The sequence below is a fragment of the Manduca sexta genome, chromosome 1 (genome assembly GCF_014839805.1).
Source record: "Manduca sexta isolate Smith_Timp_Sample1 chromosome 1, JHU_Msex_v1.0, whole genome shotgun sequence".
Taxonomy (NCBI): Eukaryota; Metazoa; Arthropoda; class Insecta; order Lepidoptera; family Sphingidae; genus Manduca; species Manduca sexta.
The window spans coordinates 216089-233329 of NC_051115.1; the positions used below are offsets into that span (position 1 = coordinate 216089).

Here is a 17241-nt window from a genome sequence, read left to right on the forward strand (position 1 = left end):
CTTGTGCCTTAATCCCTTGAGATGTTATTTAAATTATAATACAAATAATATTATGTATCTGAATATCAAATCATTGATCAGTTTTACACATCACTATCCATTCACTCTTTTATTCACTCCTGTCAATGATGTATTGAGATTGAAAGTTGTTTTAGTCAAAATATTCATATTTTTGTAAGCTTTACCCTATTTTTAGAGCATAAAATACTTGTAAACTGCATATAGTGATAATGGAGGAAGTTTCGAAAGATCCCGTCCAGTTTTCCAAAGGAATTAATTTAAGGTAAGTAAATGAACAATGTTTTCGCGGTTTGCCTATCACATTCTTACCCTTTTTTTACATTCTAGTCTCTATCTAAGTATCATAAAGTTGAAATTAGCTTGTGTATTAGATTTTTAGATCGCGTTCCATTAAAGTTTAAAATTTTTTAGCATTCACGAAATATTGTCTATTTCACACAAAGAAAAAGTACAGGAGCCTATTTAGAAAGGTAGCGGTGTAAGTGTTAAAAGCAAAATAAATCCTGAAACTCTATGGATAAAAAAAATATATTTTGTAAAATTCCTAATTTGAATTATAACTTTTTTTTTAGTGAATTGATGACCTCGGAAACCGAATTTCACATAGACTTAGATTTTAAGAAGAGTAATGTTAACCCAATGATAAATGCTGATGAAGATTTGTTTCCCGATATGGATGAAGAAGGCGACAGGTAACATTATTACACTATTGCCGTATAAAAAAGATTACGATGCAAATTTGTATGAGAGTTAGTTCCTGTTTGAATCATAGGATAATTTTGTACTTGGTATGTGACGTTGTTGTCGAGACCTAAATGATGAAAGGTACATGATCTGTGGCAGGATAACGTCTACCAACCCCACTAATAAATAATAATATCAGCCCTGTATTATATACTGTCCCACTGTTGGGCACGGGCCTCCTATACTACTGAGAGAGATTAGGCCTTAGCCCACCACGCTATAGTGCGGATTGGTAGACTTCACACACCCTCAAAAGTACAATAGAGAACTTTTCAGGTATACAGGTTTCCTTACGATGTTTTCCTTTACCGTTAAAGCAAGCGATAATTCACAAAGAATACACACATGATTTTTCGAAACGTCAGAGTTGTGTACCTTTGGGATTTGAACCTGCGGACATTCCTCTCGGCAGCCCGTTCCACAAACAACCAGGCTATTGCCGCTTTTATAATAAATAAACATACAAATTTATATTATTAATGTGCATTTAAATCAGAAAACTTAACCGTAACCGGTCTTCTCAGTGACACAGAAGACGTGTTAAAGAGAATAGAAGAGAGCACAGACAAGATGATGCTGTCGTCGCCTGATTACCACTCGTTCGAGAAGCTCGCTGTAAACATGATTGATTGCGTCGCGAGTGGGGATGTCAAGATACTCGTCATTGAAGAAGGTACGTTGTACTGATGGCCACTAGGTGGTTTATTGTATGCAAGATTCTGTCTGTAGGTGTCGTTTCAATGGGTATTTCTGCAAGGAGTGTACACTGCTGTGTTTAAACATTGTAGCTTGTATTAGGTATTAAAATATCTAATGACGAGTGTTTTTTTGCGAATGAGGTTCTTGAATCCTCCGGCTTAGCGACGACAGGGTCCTGGAGGAATGTAGGGAGGAAGTAGCTGGGAAGGAAGTATAAAAGATAAGAAAACCTCTTAGGGTGGAAGGAAGGGACAAGGCCAGGAAATATTCGCGAGCCCCTATAGGCCTTAATGTAAATTGGCAGCCATGAGGTATACACACTGAACTATGTGTCTAGGGCCGCGACAAATGTCCCCCGTCCATGGGCATGGGTTGTGTGCTGTGAAATGCCTCAGTGGCGTAGTTGTAATCTGCCCGGAGCATGAGTATGAATATCTCGGTCTTTGATTCGCATCCCGGGTCGAGCCAACAATTATAATATAAGTTTTATCCCAGGTGACGGTCCACTAGTGCCAGTAGACGCGGAGGTGACGATACACTACGCAGCGTATTGGGAAAAAGCGAAGATACCATTTGATTCTACCCTCACCATGAATCAGGGTGCTCCAAAGGTAAATCATGAGAGTTATATTTAAATTAATATATAGGGCATATATATCACGTGCACGGCATTGTGACCCCACTGCACCTGATGGTAAGTGGAGTGGCGTCCAATAGAATGTCGACTGATGAGAGATGATTATTCCTTATCAGTCGACACAATTATGCCGGCATTTTGGAACCGCATATACACAGGCTGATCTCGAAACGCTTACGTGGGCCACTATGGCGGGTTTTAACACCTTGTATACGATGGTCGCTATCCGAGCGGATATAAAATTAGACACTTGTACATATTATTTTTTATTATAATATTATTGTACTGTGTGTACTTAGTATATAAGCTATGTAACGTATTGTAATAAGTTAGTATAATGAGTGCAGTCCAATAAAGAACCTGAAACCATCAACACGTCTCTACATATATACACATCCTTCTATTACATTATAAATAACAACAATGTATCATTCATTGTTACGCTTATTTATCAAAATCTTTACAAATTGCAGCGTATACGCCTTGGAGCCGGTAATATCATACCCGGTCTAGAGATAGGTTTAACGACAGTCAAAGGTCCAACAGCGCGGTTCAACCTGCTGGTGCAGCCGGCCGCGGCGTGGGGCCCGCGGGGCGTGCCCCCCAGGATCCGTCCGGAGCCGGCCCTGTTTGTCATAGTGTTGTACGATGTTAAGGATAACCAGGCCGCTGTAAGGTGATTATAATTTATTTTTATTGCTTTGAATGACGAGACGAGCTTGCCGTTCGTCTGAAGGTAAGCGATACGACCGCCCATAAACTGTAGAAACACCACGCATTTATTCCCGAAGGGGTATGCCGAGGCGCAACTAAGGCACCCACTTTTCGCCAAGTGTGTTCCGTCCCATGATGTGATAGGGGGCGAGCCTATCGCCATATCGGACACAAATTCCAGACTCCGGGCTAATACTGAGCAGAAAAACCTAAATATCACTTTGCCAGACCCAAGATTCGAAGCCAGGACCTCAGAGCGCTGTCGTACCGCGCATGCAGTACAACTACGCCACCGAGGCAGGTAGAAACACCAACACCTTGAATTACAAAGTATTGTTTGGTATTCCACAGCGCTCGTCATCCTGAAACATGAGATGTCTTATTATGTCCAGTAGTTACACTGGCTACAATGTTCAAACCGGAACACAACAGTGACTACACACGGCTGCTTGACAGAAACAGACATAGCAGTGGTACCTACCCAGGCGGCCTCTCAAATATGAGAGACCTACCACCAGTATTTATAATTAAGTGTTCGTAGCTGCGTTAAGTTAAATTTATATTTATATCAGTCTAATATAAAGACATGATGAGATTGTCACGACTCGGTGCGCCGCGGTGCCGTGAGCATGGCGCTATGATATTTTTAAGCTCAAAAAATCTATAATTTCTTATTTTGTGTGTCGATTTTAACTAAAAATTTATCAGAATAAAGGTTATAATTAGATTTGAAATCCAATGAATGGCTTTTGCGTGAGATGCGCGCAAATATAAAAGATTTCCGATTTAGTACAGATTTTTCATCCAATATGCAATCTTAGAAAAATTCTCCTACAGAATATTATAATTATTTTATTTCTTCACAGATTCAACGACCTGCCAACGGAAGAGCAAACGAAATTTGAAACAACATCAAAAACAGTCAAGGCTTTGCGCATGGACGCTAAAGAATTGTTTCAAAAAAGGAAGTATTCAAAAGCAATGAAATGTTACCAACAGGCTATGACTGTTTTGTCTATGGCCCATCCAAAGACAGCGGAAGAACAGGCAGAATTAAAAGATAATAGAGTCAAAATCTATGTCAACTTAGCTGTATGTTATTACAAACTGAACAAGCCAAAATATGTCTTATTAATGTGTGAGAATTTGGACAAAATTATTGATATAAATAATCATTGTAAAGCATTATTTTATTGTGGCAGGGCGAATGAACAGTTAGGCAAAATAGAAGAAGCCATTAAATACTATAAAAAAGCGTTGAAATTAGAACCAAAAAACACAGACATAGGCAAAGCACTGGCCGCTATAGATGACAAAATAAAAAAATCAGAAAAAAAAGAAACAGAAATGTGGCAAAAAGTTTTTAATACGGAAGTTAAAGAGAAAAAAGTGTATGCCGTTGATCAGGATTTTCAAAACGACGTTCTTAGTATGTGCGAAGATTTGTCGAAGAGGGAGGAGCATTCGAAATTTGAATTGCCTCCGGGTTTGATGAAGGAGGAAGTGGAATGCATCAAAGGGTTGGTGGAGGGTTTTAGTAACCTCGTAGTTTCAGAAGAGGTTCGCGGTAATGCCAAAAAGCTTACAATAATCAAAAAGTCTTACCCATAGAACAGCTATGCCATAGCTTCTTATTTCAATTTAACAAGGTTATATTTTCCTAAAAGCCAGTTTCAAAAAAGGATCTCAATCGCTTTTTTATCTATCACAAAAATTAACCAATCAGAACAAAGTATTTTTGACATTACAGATGAGTTATTATGATTGATTCATTGTCGGAATCGGATCGAAGATTGAGTCGTTTATTGAAAACGGCTGTTATCCTAATATGACATTTGTGTTGTGATTACTATAGGTTTATAATTACTTGATATTTACAGTTCATGAAAACTGTGTCAGATTGAACTAAGATTATAAATCGCTTTAATCATCTCTTGTATTTCATGTAAGTCTCTTAAGACATATTTTTGGAATTCTAAGTTACTTGATAACATTTAAATTCACTTTGGTATAGTATAGTGAGGAGAGCTAATTACCAGACTTGTAGCTACCGTATTAGGGGACCAGGGATCCTGTGAAAAGTGCACCTGTGCATTGGGTGACGTAGCACGCCATTGCTAATTATATAGGTAATTTATTTGATTGATTTAAAGAGCTTGCGGCACCGTTTTGCAGGTTTTCGAAGTGGAGCGAAATAAATGCTTCGTGGACTTAATAATTATTTATTTTTATTTGGAGAAAAAAATTAACCGGCCCAAAGGCACATATTTATCCACAGACAGTGTTACCAACATGAAAAAAAATTACCACTATTAAAATATACAATGTTGCCAATCGTTTTTATATCGATATTTAATACACCCCCTCAACAGTTATATTTTAATAACAAACAGTATGTAGTTCTAACTCCACAAAATCAAATTTGTAACCAATCCACTGTTACACAAAACACAGTAGTATTTTCATTCAATATTATTTTTTAAAACAAAATCTTATTTCTTAATTTAATAAAAAGTTGTTTACCTAAAGGTTTAGTAAACAAATCTGCAACATTATTATTGCTATTTATGTAATTAATTTTAACTAACTCTTTTGACATAATATTTTCCACAATATATTGATATTTAATGTCTATGTGTTTTAGCCTTTTGTTACTATCATTATTATGAACAATATTAATTACACTCTGATTGTCTTCTAATATCTCAAATTTTATATTGGTGTAGCCAAAATCTAACATAAGTTTTCTTAAAAAAGAACCTTCCATTATGGCTGAGCTAAGTGCTACATATTCAGCTTCACAAGAAGACAATGATACACACGATTGCTTTTTACTACACCAAGAAATTGGACATTCAAAAATATAAAATATCTGACCTGATGTTGACTTACGGTCTAAAATATCACCTGCCCAGTCAGAATCACTGAAACCTTGCAATTTACAAACATTTTGACCAATGTTATCACATTTATATGTAAGAGATAAATCAATTGTACCGCTTATATATCTTAATACCCTTTTCAAACATTTAAATAACGCTAAACTAGCACAGTGTACATATCGGCTAAGAAAACCTACTGCAACAGACAAGTCAGGTCTAGTACATGTTGCATACAATAGACTGCCTATTAGACTTCTACAACTTTTCTCAATTTCTAAGCTTTCACTTTTCTCTCTATTTAACAATTCAAAGTTAAAGTTTTGTTCTATAGGGGTGGATACTGTTTTACAATTTAACATTTGATATTTAGTCAACAACTTATACAAATATTTTTTCTGGTTAATTACAGTTATATAATTCTTAAGATCCTGTTTAATATTGATTCCTAAATAATAACTCGCTAGACCCAAATCTTTCATTTTGAAGTTATCACAAATTACATTTTTAAAAGTATCTACTTGTTCTTTATTACTACCAAAATACAGTAAGTCATCAACAAATAACATAACATAAATATAATTTTTATCCATATGTTTCATATACAAACATGGGTCATTTTGTGATCTTACAAAATTTTCTTTTAACATAAAATTATTAAACTTAGTATTCCAATACTTAGGAGATTTTTTAAGACCATAAATTGACTTATTTAATTTACCAATCTTATTGTTTGGTAATTGTATAAACACAGTTTCATTAATATCTCCATAAAGAAACGCACTAGTTACATCCATTTGATATACTGGTTGTCTCTTCTGATTAGCAACAGCCATTAAGGCTTTAAAGGTTGTCAACTTGGCAACAGGTGAATATGTCTTATCATCACAATTCTTTTGTTCAAAACCTCGAGCTACTAAGCGAGCCTTGTAGATAGATTTTTCTTCAGTTTCTTTGATTGTAAACACCCACTTGCTGCTAATTATATTTTCTCCTTCTGGAACTTCTGTTACTTCCTCCCATGTGTTATTTTCCTGTAACGTTCTCAGCTCTGTATTTATAGCTTCTTCCCATTTACTTTTATCCGGTCTTGTCATAGCTTCTTGATAAGAAGTAGGTTCTTGACATGTATAACTTATGAAACTATTTTCATCTGACTCTTCTCCTTGTACATAGTCATTTAACCATTTTGGTTTACTCCTTACTCTTCTTGGTCTCTCTGTCTCCTCTTCTGTCTGGTTAGAAGTTTCCTGTAGATTATGATTTTCTATTTCTTCTTCTATCTGTAAATGTTCATGAAAAATGTGCATAGAATCATGATCATCATCACTTTCAACCATAATGTTGGGGCTAGTAGTATCTTCATATTGACTTCCTTTTTCCGAGATTTGTTCTACATCTCCCAGTAACTCATATCCTCTATAATATTTCATTTCTGGTCTTTTTTCTTGCTCTTTGCTTTCTTCAGACTCTGTTATGAAAATGACATCTCGTTTAATTTCAACTTCATTTTTCTCAGGTAAGTATATTCTATATCCTTTTATATTTTCGCCATATCCAATGAAATAACCTATTTCAGCTTTACTATCAAATTTTAGTCTTTTTTGATCAGGAACATGTACTGACACTCGGCTTCCAAATACTTGAAGATTATTGACATCATATGTCTTATCCCACCAAAGTTCAAATGGTGTCCTGTCTTTTACACGACTTGGTCCAGTTCTGTTTATAACATAGACAGCAGTATTAAGAGCTTCTGCCCATAGATTTTTATTAAAGCCACTTTCTAAAAGCATCGTTCGTGCTGATTCAATCACAGTCTTCATTTCCCGCTCTATACATCCATTTTGTTGTGGAGTATAGGCGACACATTTTTGGTGTTGTATACCATATGAGTTCAATAAATTTTCCATATCTCTACTACAGAATTCTTTGGCATTGTCACTTCTTATAAAATTTATTTTATGTCCAGGGTTAACTTGTGTTTGTTTTAAAAAATGTTTTAAACACTCTATTGACTCACTTTTGTTTTTCAAGAAGTACACTTTTCTATACTTGGTGAAATCATCTTTCAACAACAGAAAGAATTTTGCCCCTCCAAGTGACGTTTCTTCTACCGGACCTCCAATATCAATATGGATAATCTCACCCGGTTTTGTTGCTCTGTTCTGGCTTAATGGAAAAGGAAATTTGTGTTGTTTTCCTCTTAAACATGACACACATGTTTCTTCTTCACCTTTTTCTTCAAATCTGACTCCCTGCCTTGTCAAAACATTCTTTACTTGATTTATGTCCTGATGACCAAGTTTAGCATGCCATTGTTTTAAATTTGATGTTACTTTACCTACCATGGCTGACTCATCTAGTTTTCTAAACATCATTATATACATTTTGCCTTGACGCTTAGCTACAGCATGCACATTATTATTTTTGGTAAATTGACATTCCATGGCAGTCGAGAGAAGTTTATAGCCTTTATCAAGGGTAGCACTCATTGAGAACAAATTTGCTTTGAGGCTTGGCACATACAACACATTTTTGATTAAAGTTTTTATCCATTGTTCATTGTCATATGCTTCAAGTTGAATGTCGCCATACCCTAATGCTTTTATTACAGTCCCGTCACCAATGATAACATCTTTTGGCACTATTAAATTCTCATAATTTATAAAACTGTCTTTTGTTGAGCACATATGTTCTGAAGCACCACTATCTAAAAACCATTCATTACTCACAATTTTTGAGGTTAATCCACACACTGACATGACAAGTGCATTTTGTTTTTCATCATTCACAGATTGATTTTTATTATCTTTATTAAACCAACACTGCTTTAATGTATGTCCACGTTTTTTACACAATTTACAAATTATAATGTTTTCATTCTGTATGGATTTTTGCCTTTTCACTTTACAGTCACTTTTATAATGTCCTACTTTACCACAATTAAAACATTTTCTAATTTCTTTTTTTGTATTAGTTTTAAGCGCTATTTGACTTGGTTTTTCATCTTCATACATTTTATTTCTTTGTTCTTCTATTATTAGTCTTGCTGTTAGCTCAGTCATATTTTTTTTCTCAATAGGTACCGAGTCCCACGCCGAAATGAAATGACGGAATTTTTCCCCCAGAGAACTTATGATTTTTGTTATGATCATATTATCTGGTATTTCGCCTCTAGCTTGACGGATTTGCGCTACAATTCCTTCCACCTTTGCTATGAATGTAACTACATCTTCCGAGTTGGTATACTTTAGATCAAAAAATCTTTGTTGCAAAATATGTAGCGACACATCAGATTTTTGCTCATATACAGTGCAAAGTCTGTCCCATATTTCTTTTGCAGTTTCACAGTTTTGGACTTGTAGCATTACCCCGCTACTTAATCTATTAACAATCACGCCCTGGGCCTTAGCATCGAGCTTGGTCCACGTGGTAATTTTTTCTCCATCTTCTTTTGGGCACGTGTTTGAGCCGTCGACAATATCAAAGATATCCAACGCTTTTAAGAGTACTTTCACTTGAAATTTCCAAGAGTGCCAATTCGTCGCATTTTCCAGCAATATCCGGTTTCCCGATGTTTGGGGCGACAATATTCCAAATATTTCGCCTTCCATCTTGGACGCTTACGACGCTTACGTTTCGTCTGCTTGACCGCAGTATTATGCTGTTTGACCACAATTACCACTTGGCGTATTTCGCTCCTGAGTGTCTGGGCCCATAACCTTTTGCAGGTTTTCGAAGTGGAGCGAAATAAATGCTTCGTGGACTTAATAATTATTTATTTTTATTTGGAGAAAAAAATTAACCGGCCCAAAGGCACATATTTATCCACAGACAGTGTTACCAACATGAAAAAAAATTACCACTATTAAAATATACAATGTTGCCAATCGTTTTTATATCGATATTTAATACACCGCGAATTATGATAAGTTTACGATCGCAAATTAGAGTTGATTTTTATTTGTTTTTATATTCATGACGTATTTTGCATTTTTTTTTGTAAAGGCACAGCAAAATATCCCCTCTACACTTGATGGTAAGTGGAATGTAGTCCAATAGAATGTCGACTGACGAGAGATGATTACCCCTCAGTCGACACAATTATGCCTGTTGGAACCGAATATACACAGACTGATCACGGAACGCGACACCTCCGTGGGCCACTATGGCGGGTTTTAACACCTTGTGTACGGTCGCTATCTGGGCGGATATAAAATAAATCCTACCACCAACAAATTAATTGCAGACATAATTGGGCTGTATTTTGGACTCGTGAAAGTAGAAGAGCATGTCATGATTTCAGTAGTATCATAGAATATTTGTAGAAGATTCGTTAGACGAAAAACTATAATAGCTGCTAATAAGTTTCTAAGGATGCTCATAAGGTCAATTTTACCGTGGCACTAGAAGACTGTTCATGACGCATCTTCACCTTTTTATTATAAAATTATAGGTTAATTAGTGTTAAGTGAAATAAGTCATATAGTTTCGAGTAAGATTTAAAACGAAGGCCTCTTTCAGAATGTACAAGTAAATGTTAACTCCAATTAACATATAAGATAGTGTCAGTTATTGGCGCGTAGGAGGTTGCAAAGGGGTGCACGTTCTATCCGGAACAAATCACAATAAAAATAACTGAATAATAGGAACTATCGACCACAGAGGTTTCGTTATGGTTTAGCATATACATATAACTTTTATAAAAAAAATAAAAAAATATGATATGTAGTACCTACTATCTTGTGTACATTGCATTTGCACCTCCCTAAAAATTATCTTAGCGGTGTCCATGGTGCCCATGGCGTAGCCTTGACTAATATAGACTTCGGCGAAGTCGCATCAGCGAAGCCCCTTTTCTGTCTTTCTCAAGATGTACCCAATAATTGTACCTTACCAAACATGCTTCGACACGACATACCTATTTATGATAGTGAACAAATATAAATGTGCGGTGAGTGAATATTGAAAAGCATATAGTTTTGAAAAAGGTTTTATTTTGTAAGTTGAGTAATATTTTTTTACAAAAGCAATGTTCGGCTTTTTAAATTTACAAATAAATGGGGATTTGAAATCTGTTGGCATCTAAAGAGGCCTCGCGAGGCACCTTTAAGTGTGAGGCGGTGGGTAAGGACCACTTCACCCACGCCTAGATACGCCACTGGATATTCCTGTCATTGGTTTACTGTTTATTTGGCAGCTTGTTTATTTAGTTGTTTTATATTAACTTCGATGGTTGACATTTACTCAGATATTGTAAAAGAGGCCCTAAGGAATATTCCAAAGAACATATCGTTGAAAAATTGAGATAATTGTTTGAAAATAAATTATTGATTTCCATTGTTAACGGTTTGATTAAAAAAAAAATACACTATTTTTGCCACGATGATTCGTTTTATTTCAGTAATCTTAATAATTAGTAATCTATACTGACGCTGATGAGTTTGTTTAAACTCGCTTATCTCAAGTATTGAAACTTTTTTTTTCACTCATAGGAAGTTATAATACTCTGAGTGCTATAGGATATTTTTTATCCCGAAAACATATAATGCGGAGCTTCTATCCCAGAAAACCTTCCACGCGGGCTATGGTGCAAGCAAAAGCTATTAATAATATTATAATGGCGTTAAGTCACAAATAATTGCAAGTACCTACAGAGTTCAATTTCGTACCGCTCGCGGATAATTTTTTGTGTAAATTGTGTTATGTTGTTGTGTAACTTAGGAGCGGAAAAAGGAGAATTTATATTTCGATCTCGTATAAATTGTAAGCTGAAATTGAAATTGAAATTATACTTATCAATATTTCTACAAATAATTTAACCCGTGAGGTAGCTGAATGTTTGCCGGCAAACATTGACAGCTACGCGTGTGACGGAAAAATAACCTTATTATGTAGTATATATGTAGTATATAAGGTTATAATCTCGTGACACACGCAAATGTCATGTAGCTGTCGTGGCTCGCCGGCGAATAAATTTATTTCAGATTCTGGCCAAATAGTGTCCCTGTATTTGAATTCGACCCTAAACTGTCGATTTTTTTTTTCACTAACCATGTCATATACATCATAGTTAATAATTTAATTTTTTTAAATTACTAAAGAGCTTGATTTTTTGATTCTAAAGTATAATGAATAAAGTTTATTTATTTTAAATATAAAACATATTATGTTATAGAACATTCATCCAAAAATAATCATTTACACGTGTCACATACACAGATAAGAAAAGCAAAAACAAAACGCCAAACGTCAAAACTCAAAACGTCTGACGTGTATTGAAGATTTCTTTTTGAAAACGTTTGCGAAACATCTTGCATATTATTCTTTTATTTTATCAACGCTAAGACGATTCGATAAGGTTATTATCGCGAGTCCACGTATTACGCTACAGGTAAAATTAATTATCCACGGCAGCCACTGTTATGAATTACATTTTGAATTAAGAACTTGCGTTCAGTAACTGGAAAAATTAAAAAGTTTTAGTAATTAGTGAAAAGAGGGAGAGGTTATACGTGTTTTTTTTATTTTAGAAAAAATGATGCGGTTAATATTTTTCGCTGCCTTCCTGCAGTGCACGATATGTCAGCAATATCAACAGAAAGTTGCTCCTGGAGTGCCTCCTCAGAATTATCAAGTAAGTTTTGTGATACATTATAAATAGTAACTTATTAATAACAGTAAGTTTATAATGAATTTAAAGTATACTTTGTGTATGTACTAAGTCTTCGAGCCATTCAAAATCTGTTCATTCACTATAAATATTTTATACATATTGTTTAAAGTTGTAATTTGTATTTATATTATGAAAATAATTAATTACTAAGCCCATTTGTGTCATTAGGCATCTCTATTCTAAGTGAGAAGTAATAGTCAAATAAAATAAGTCCAATACACTGTATTTAGCAGTGAAAGTATCTCAGTGTCAAAAAATAATGCGCAGTAAGATTTTTTTGTAGAATAATATTTTTTTATGCAATTTTATTTTAAAAAAGTGGTAACTATTACTTTTATTTTTGATTCTGTGTAAGATAGGTTTACTCATGTCTTATTGGCTACCATAAAAATAATAACAAAAATAGACTAACTTCACACCAATTAAGGTTACTCTGAAAAGGCTGCTGAAAACCAGTCAATAGTTAATCGATAATTAAAAGTTAAATTTTTAAAATTTTATTTGCAAGATATACACAATTAATTTTGTTAAACCTCAATTGAGTTAGAAGGATAATGTTTTGCAAACAAGTTCCTTGAGTAACATTTACAACTATAAAAGCATATTTTTTTCCTTATTTTTTTTTTACCTGTACGGCAAAGTGACCCCACAGCACCTGATGGTAAGTGTAGGTCCAATAGAATAGACTGACGAGAGATGATTACCCCTCGACAATCGACACAATTATGCCGGCTTGTCGGAACTGGATATACACAGACAGATCCTGGGATGCGACACACATGGGCCACTATGGCGGGTTTTAACACCTTGTGTGCGGTTGCTATCCGGGGGGATATAAAATATATCCTACCACCAATAAAAAAAGTTTTGAAAATACATAAGCTCAGTTATAAAAAAACAATCTTTAAGTATTATCTCCCAAATTGTATTTGTTTTCATATTTAACATTTTGGAATGTGTCAAATCTAGAGATGTCCGTGAGGCTCTGAGAAGAACTCATAACATAAACTTTAAGGACATTGGCATCTTCCAGAGTATTCTCTCAGAGCCTCAATCTGACGCAGCTGTCCTATGATATACTAATTTGCAATTAATTTAAAATGATTTGTACTATTGTTTCTTTTACTATGGGGCTGGCATAGTCTCCTAAGAGACTCGAAGCCTCTAAATAAATGAAGAGAAAAAAAAATTATAAACAAGTGATTTCTCTGAATCATCAAACAGAAACATAACAGGGTAAAGGTTAAATCAATAATTGATATAAATAAACAGGTATTCCCGCTGACATCACATATTTTAAGATAATATTTTCCTATATAGTACTGGTGTTTTGTTAATGAAATGAAATGCTTTATTTGAACCTATAAAATGTAATACATTATTTAGATTCTGTCAATATTAACTCCGCCACCAGTTCTCACCAGAGACTGGACAAGAAACTTGTGCTGCTCTTTTTAAGATCAGTTTAAGGTTTAACTACAGTACATGATACATAGAAAAAAAAATCAATTTTTTAATAGTTGAGAGCAGTAAACCTGCAAGTCATTTTACAGTGTAAAGGTTGAATGGTAGAAAATGCCTCTGACATTAAGTCTGCCTTTATACTTTTTGTATATAAGGTATAATAAATAAATAAGTAAATAAATTGTCATAGTGGCTCATAGAAGCGTTCGGGATCAGCCTGTGTATATCGGAATAGGCCGGCTTATGTCAAGGGATCATCTTTTGTTAGTCAGTGTTACAAATAATATTAGTATTGACTTGTAAGCTTGAAATATAGAAGCAACCAATATACTGCAAATGATTTACTTTTTATTAATAATTTTCCATTATGAATAAGTAATAATAAAAACGTTTACTGACAAAATTAAAACTATTACAAAAAATATAAACATAAAATAAACAATCTTACATTAAAAATGGCAAAGGAAATGGCTCAGCTAACTGCTATTGAGCTGTGAATCTCAGCCAGCGCTGGTTTTCAGCTCTGGCCCCTTTGGTGTTAGGTTAGAAATAAATGCTCCTGCATTCATTAATGTTTTATTTGATTGTACACACCAGTTGCAAAGGGTCCATATAACCTTATTCCTGCTGCTTCCCTTTATCTAGAATCTAATTATCATTAGAATGCTTTGCAGACAGCATTCATGTATGTTAGTACCTATATGTTGTGTCGGATTCCCATTCGGAACATTTCAGCTTTCGCCACTGATACAAACACATCTGTTTTTAATGTTTTAATGTGTATAGATATGTTTTTTGTACAAATCTCAATAGGATATTTGATTTATTTATGTTATTTACATTTGTGTTTATATATCTAACACACAAATATTAATGAAAATCTGATAAAGATTCAAGTTATAAGCCATTGGATTTTGGTAGAAGGGGTAAGTGTCAAGAGATGTGAGGAGAGACGCAATACGCGCACGTGACGTCATCGGGAATTCCGATGCGCGCGAAAGAAAGAGATGGAGCGATATCTCCACTACGCACACTCCCGCACATTTCAATATTCGAAATGTAAATTACTGACTCATTTCTAAACGAATTTTAACGCTGATTTTATAGCTGCTACATATTTATTATATAGTTTATGTCGAATATTAAATGTTTAGTTATATAAGCGTTAATTTGCGTAATAATTAAATATTCCCATGTATCTTGACTTATCATAAGTGCAACTATGTTCGCTAACATGATCAATGAAACATTTTATTTTATAAATGTCCTTAAAAATCAAACAGGAAAATACCCTATTTAGCTCTTTTCATTTAAGTAGTATTTACCAGTGTTACTTCTGCTATATTGCACTTTCTTCGATGGATCGTATTATATATCAGACGTGCCTTTTCTTGCCTCATCAGTGGTATGTGATGAAACGATAAATAGGAAGTATCTAATGACCTTGGACTGGTTTACATAATATGCTAAGCCGTACGTTGTTTTATAACATGCCTTTTCTCTGACAATTAGCGTGATGGTCTCTCGTATGTGAAAGTCCGCTTGGGTACCACCGCAATGTCTATTTCTGTCAAGCAGTGTGTAGTCACTGTTGTGATCCGGTTTGAAAGACATGGCCAGTGTAACTACTGGACATAAGACTTAACATCTCATGTCTCAGGCGAGCGCAATGGAATACCAAACACTTTGTAATTCAAGGTGTTGGTGTTTCTACTGTTTATGGGCGGTCGCTTACCATCAGGCGAACGGCGAGCTCATCTCGTCATTCAAAGGAATAAAAAAATAGAGGTTACAAATTTTATATTCGAAGACAGTTCAAAGCGAGTGATATTCGATGTTTCGTCATTAGAATTAGCATTCATTTGCGAACTGGTTATGGCTTCTTCCATTTGTGTATGATGTAATTTGACATCATTAAAATATGCTTATGTATATATTAAAGAGGATTTGTAAGTTTTTAGAGTGATCTCTGGAGTATGGATATAGAGCTGATAGCGACTGTTATTTATAGCTTTTTTAATAAAAAAAAAATAATGCGGCACAAGTTTTCAGATATTGCCATTCGAAGATATAAAGAGAAAAAAAAAACTAAAAAATGTCATTCGTAGTTACATATTCTTAGAGACAAATATATTTTTTTTTTCAATTAAATTTTTTCGGAGATGCGTTCCAATGTAATAGCTGTTGTGTTTCGAAAGCGTTCATTTTAAGTTTAATTTTTAAGTACAATAAAATTCTACAAATCTCAACAAACTGATGGCGGCGTAGCCTAGTTTGTTGTGGAACGGACTGCCGAGACGAATGTCCGCAGGTTCAAAACCCAAACACACCTCTGACTTTTCTAAAAGTTATGTATGTATTCTTTGTAATTGACGATATTGACCCTAGTTAAATATTAGTTTTATTTGTGAATTATCGCTTGCTTTAACGGTGAAGAAAAACACGTGAGGACATCTGCATACATGAAAAGTTCTCTATAGGAATTTCGAGTGTGTGTGAAGCCTGACCCCACTACAGCGTGGTAAACTAAGGCCAAATCCTTCTCAGTACTAGAGGAGACAAGTGCCCAACAGTGGGACAGTATATAATACAGGGCTGATATTATGTATTATGATATAATAAATAAAATACTTTATTTATCACGTAGGCGAACAAAGTTGCACTTATGATACGACCAAACCAATTTATAAGAATAATTATAATTATTCTTACAATATTGTTATTTCTAAATAACATAAATAAGATTACTTATACCAATGACATTTAAGTTAGGGATAAAATTAATAAGGAATACAAGGCATAAGGTAAAACAAAGTAGCCAGCTCGGGCTGGCAGGTAGGGGGAAATATAAGACTAACCCGTCGCGATCCTCACCGGTGAGGACATGAGCCCTAACCTAGCTAACCTACTAGCCTTTCACTAGATTAGGAAAGTAAAAAGCCTCGCTATAGTTTGGTAAAATATGGAGCTCATTTCTTGTACTGACTACTTCGCCGCATTCGGCGTTTAGCCATGTGTCACATAAAAGTCATACATTATATTTGTTAATACATGACCACACTAGATTTTTCTCTTTTCTTTTATATCTATCCTAACGCGTTACTAATCTATCTAACAATTCTTTTGTATAGCAACCACCGACGCCACCGTCACCACAGCAGGTAATTATAAAAAAAAAAATGAAACTGTTGTCCAATAAAAAAGTTTTTTTTGCTTGACTAAGGGACTTTAAAAGGTTGTAGGTTTTTTCTATAATTTCCATTGATTTAGTTTACTTATACGAACAGTAACCTAGTTAGAGTGGAACGGACTGTTGAGACGAAGATCTACAGGTTCAAAATCCAAGAGACCACACCTCTGATTTTTGTAAAGTTATGTGTGTTCTTTGTGAATTATCGCTCGCT

The 17241-nt window shown here is 34.6% G+C and overlaps 2 protein-coding genes across 21 annotated transcripts in view; both read left to right on the top strand.

Moving 5' to 3' along the window:
* Positions 1 to 92: 92 nt before the first annotated feature.
* LOC115453470 (inactive peptidyl-prolyl cis-trans isomerase shutdown) lies at positions 93 to 9608 on the top strand. 2 transcript variants are annotated; one of them, XR_005113062.1, is made up of 7 exons: positions 136 to 283; positions 594 to 713; positions 1290 to 1438; positions 1960 to 2075; positions 2575 to 2777; positions 3682 to 4990; positions 9429 to 9608. XR_005113062.1 is itself a non-coding variant. In XM_037443133.1 (6 exons), exons 1-6 carry the CDS (start codon positions 231 to 233, stop codon positions 4424 to 4426), a joined length of 1386 nt encoding a protein of 461 aa, XP_037299030.1. In that variant the 5' UTR covers positions 93 to 230; the 3' UTR covers positions 4427 to 5030. The 2 variants fall into 2 exon arrangements, 1 of the variants encoding a protein (XP_037299030.1); XM_037443133.1 differs by lacking the exon at positions 9429 to 9608 and having other exon boundaries at positions 93 to 283; positions 3682 to 5030.
* Positions 9609 to 11899: 2291 nt separating this feature from the next.
* LOC115454174 (glutenin, low molecular weight subunit) overlaps positions 11900 to 17241 on the top strand; it is a 29026-nt gene continuing 23684 nt past the window's right edge. For 10 of the 19 annotated variants that reach the window (XM_037439357.1, XM_037439392.1, XM_037439452.1 and 7 more), the window contains exons 1-2: positions 11900 to 12091; positions 12231 to 12334. In XM_037439357.1, coding sequence (XP_037295254.1) covers positions 12236 to 12334 — 99 coding nt within the window. In that variant the 5' untranslated portion in view covers positions 11900 to 12091; positions 12231 to 12235. Of the gene's footprint in view, positions 12092 to 12230; positions 12335 to 16968; positions 16999 to 17241 lie in introns of all 19 variants that reach the window. The other 9 variants (XM_037439512.1, XM_037439316.1, XM_037439166.1 and 6 more) reach the window with 2 other exon arrangements.

Coding starts and splice junctions, on each gene's coding strand:
- LOC115453470 (XM_037443133.1), top strand. CDS start 231: ATGGAGGAAGTTTCGAAAGATCCCGTCCAGTTTTCCAAAGGAATTAAT. Junction 284..593: donor TCCAAAGGAATTAATTTAAG/GTAAGTAAATGA, acceptor CTTTTTTTTTAG/TGAATTGATGACCTCGGAAA. Junction 2,076..2,574: donor TGAATCAGGGTGCTCCAAAG/GTAAATCATGAG, acceptor TACAAATTGCAG/CGTATACGCCTTGGAGCCGG.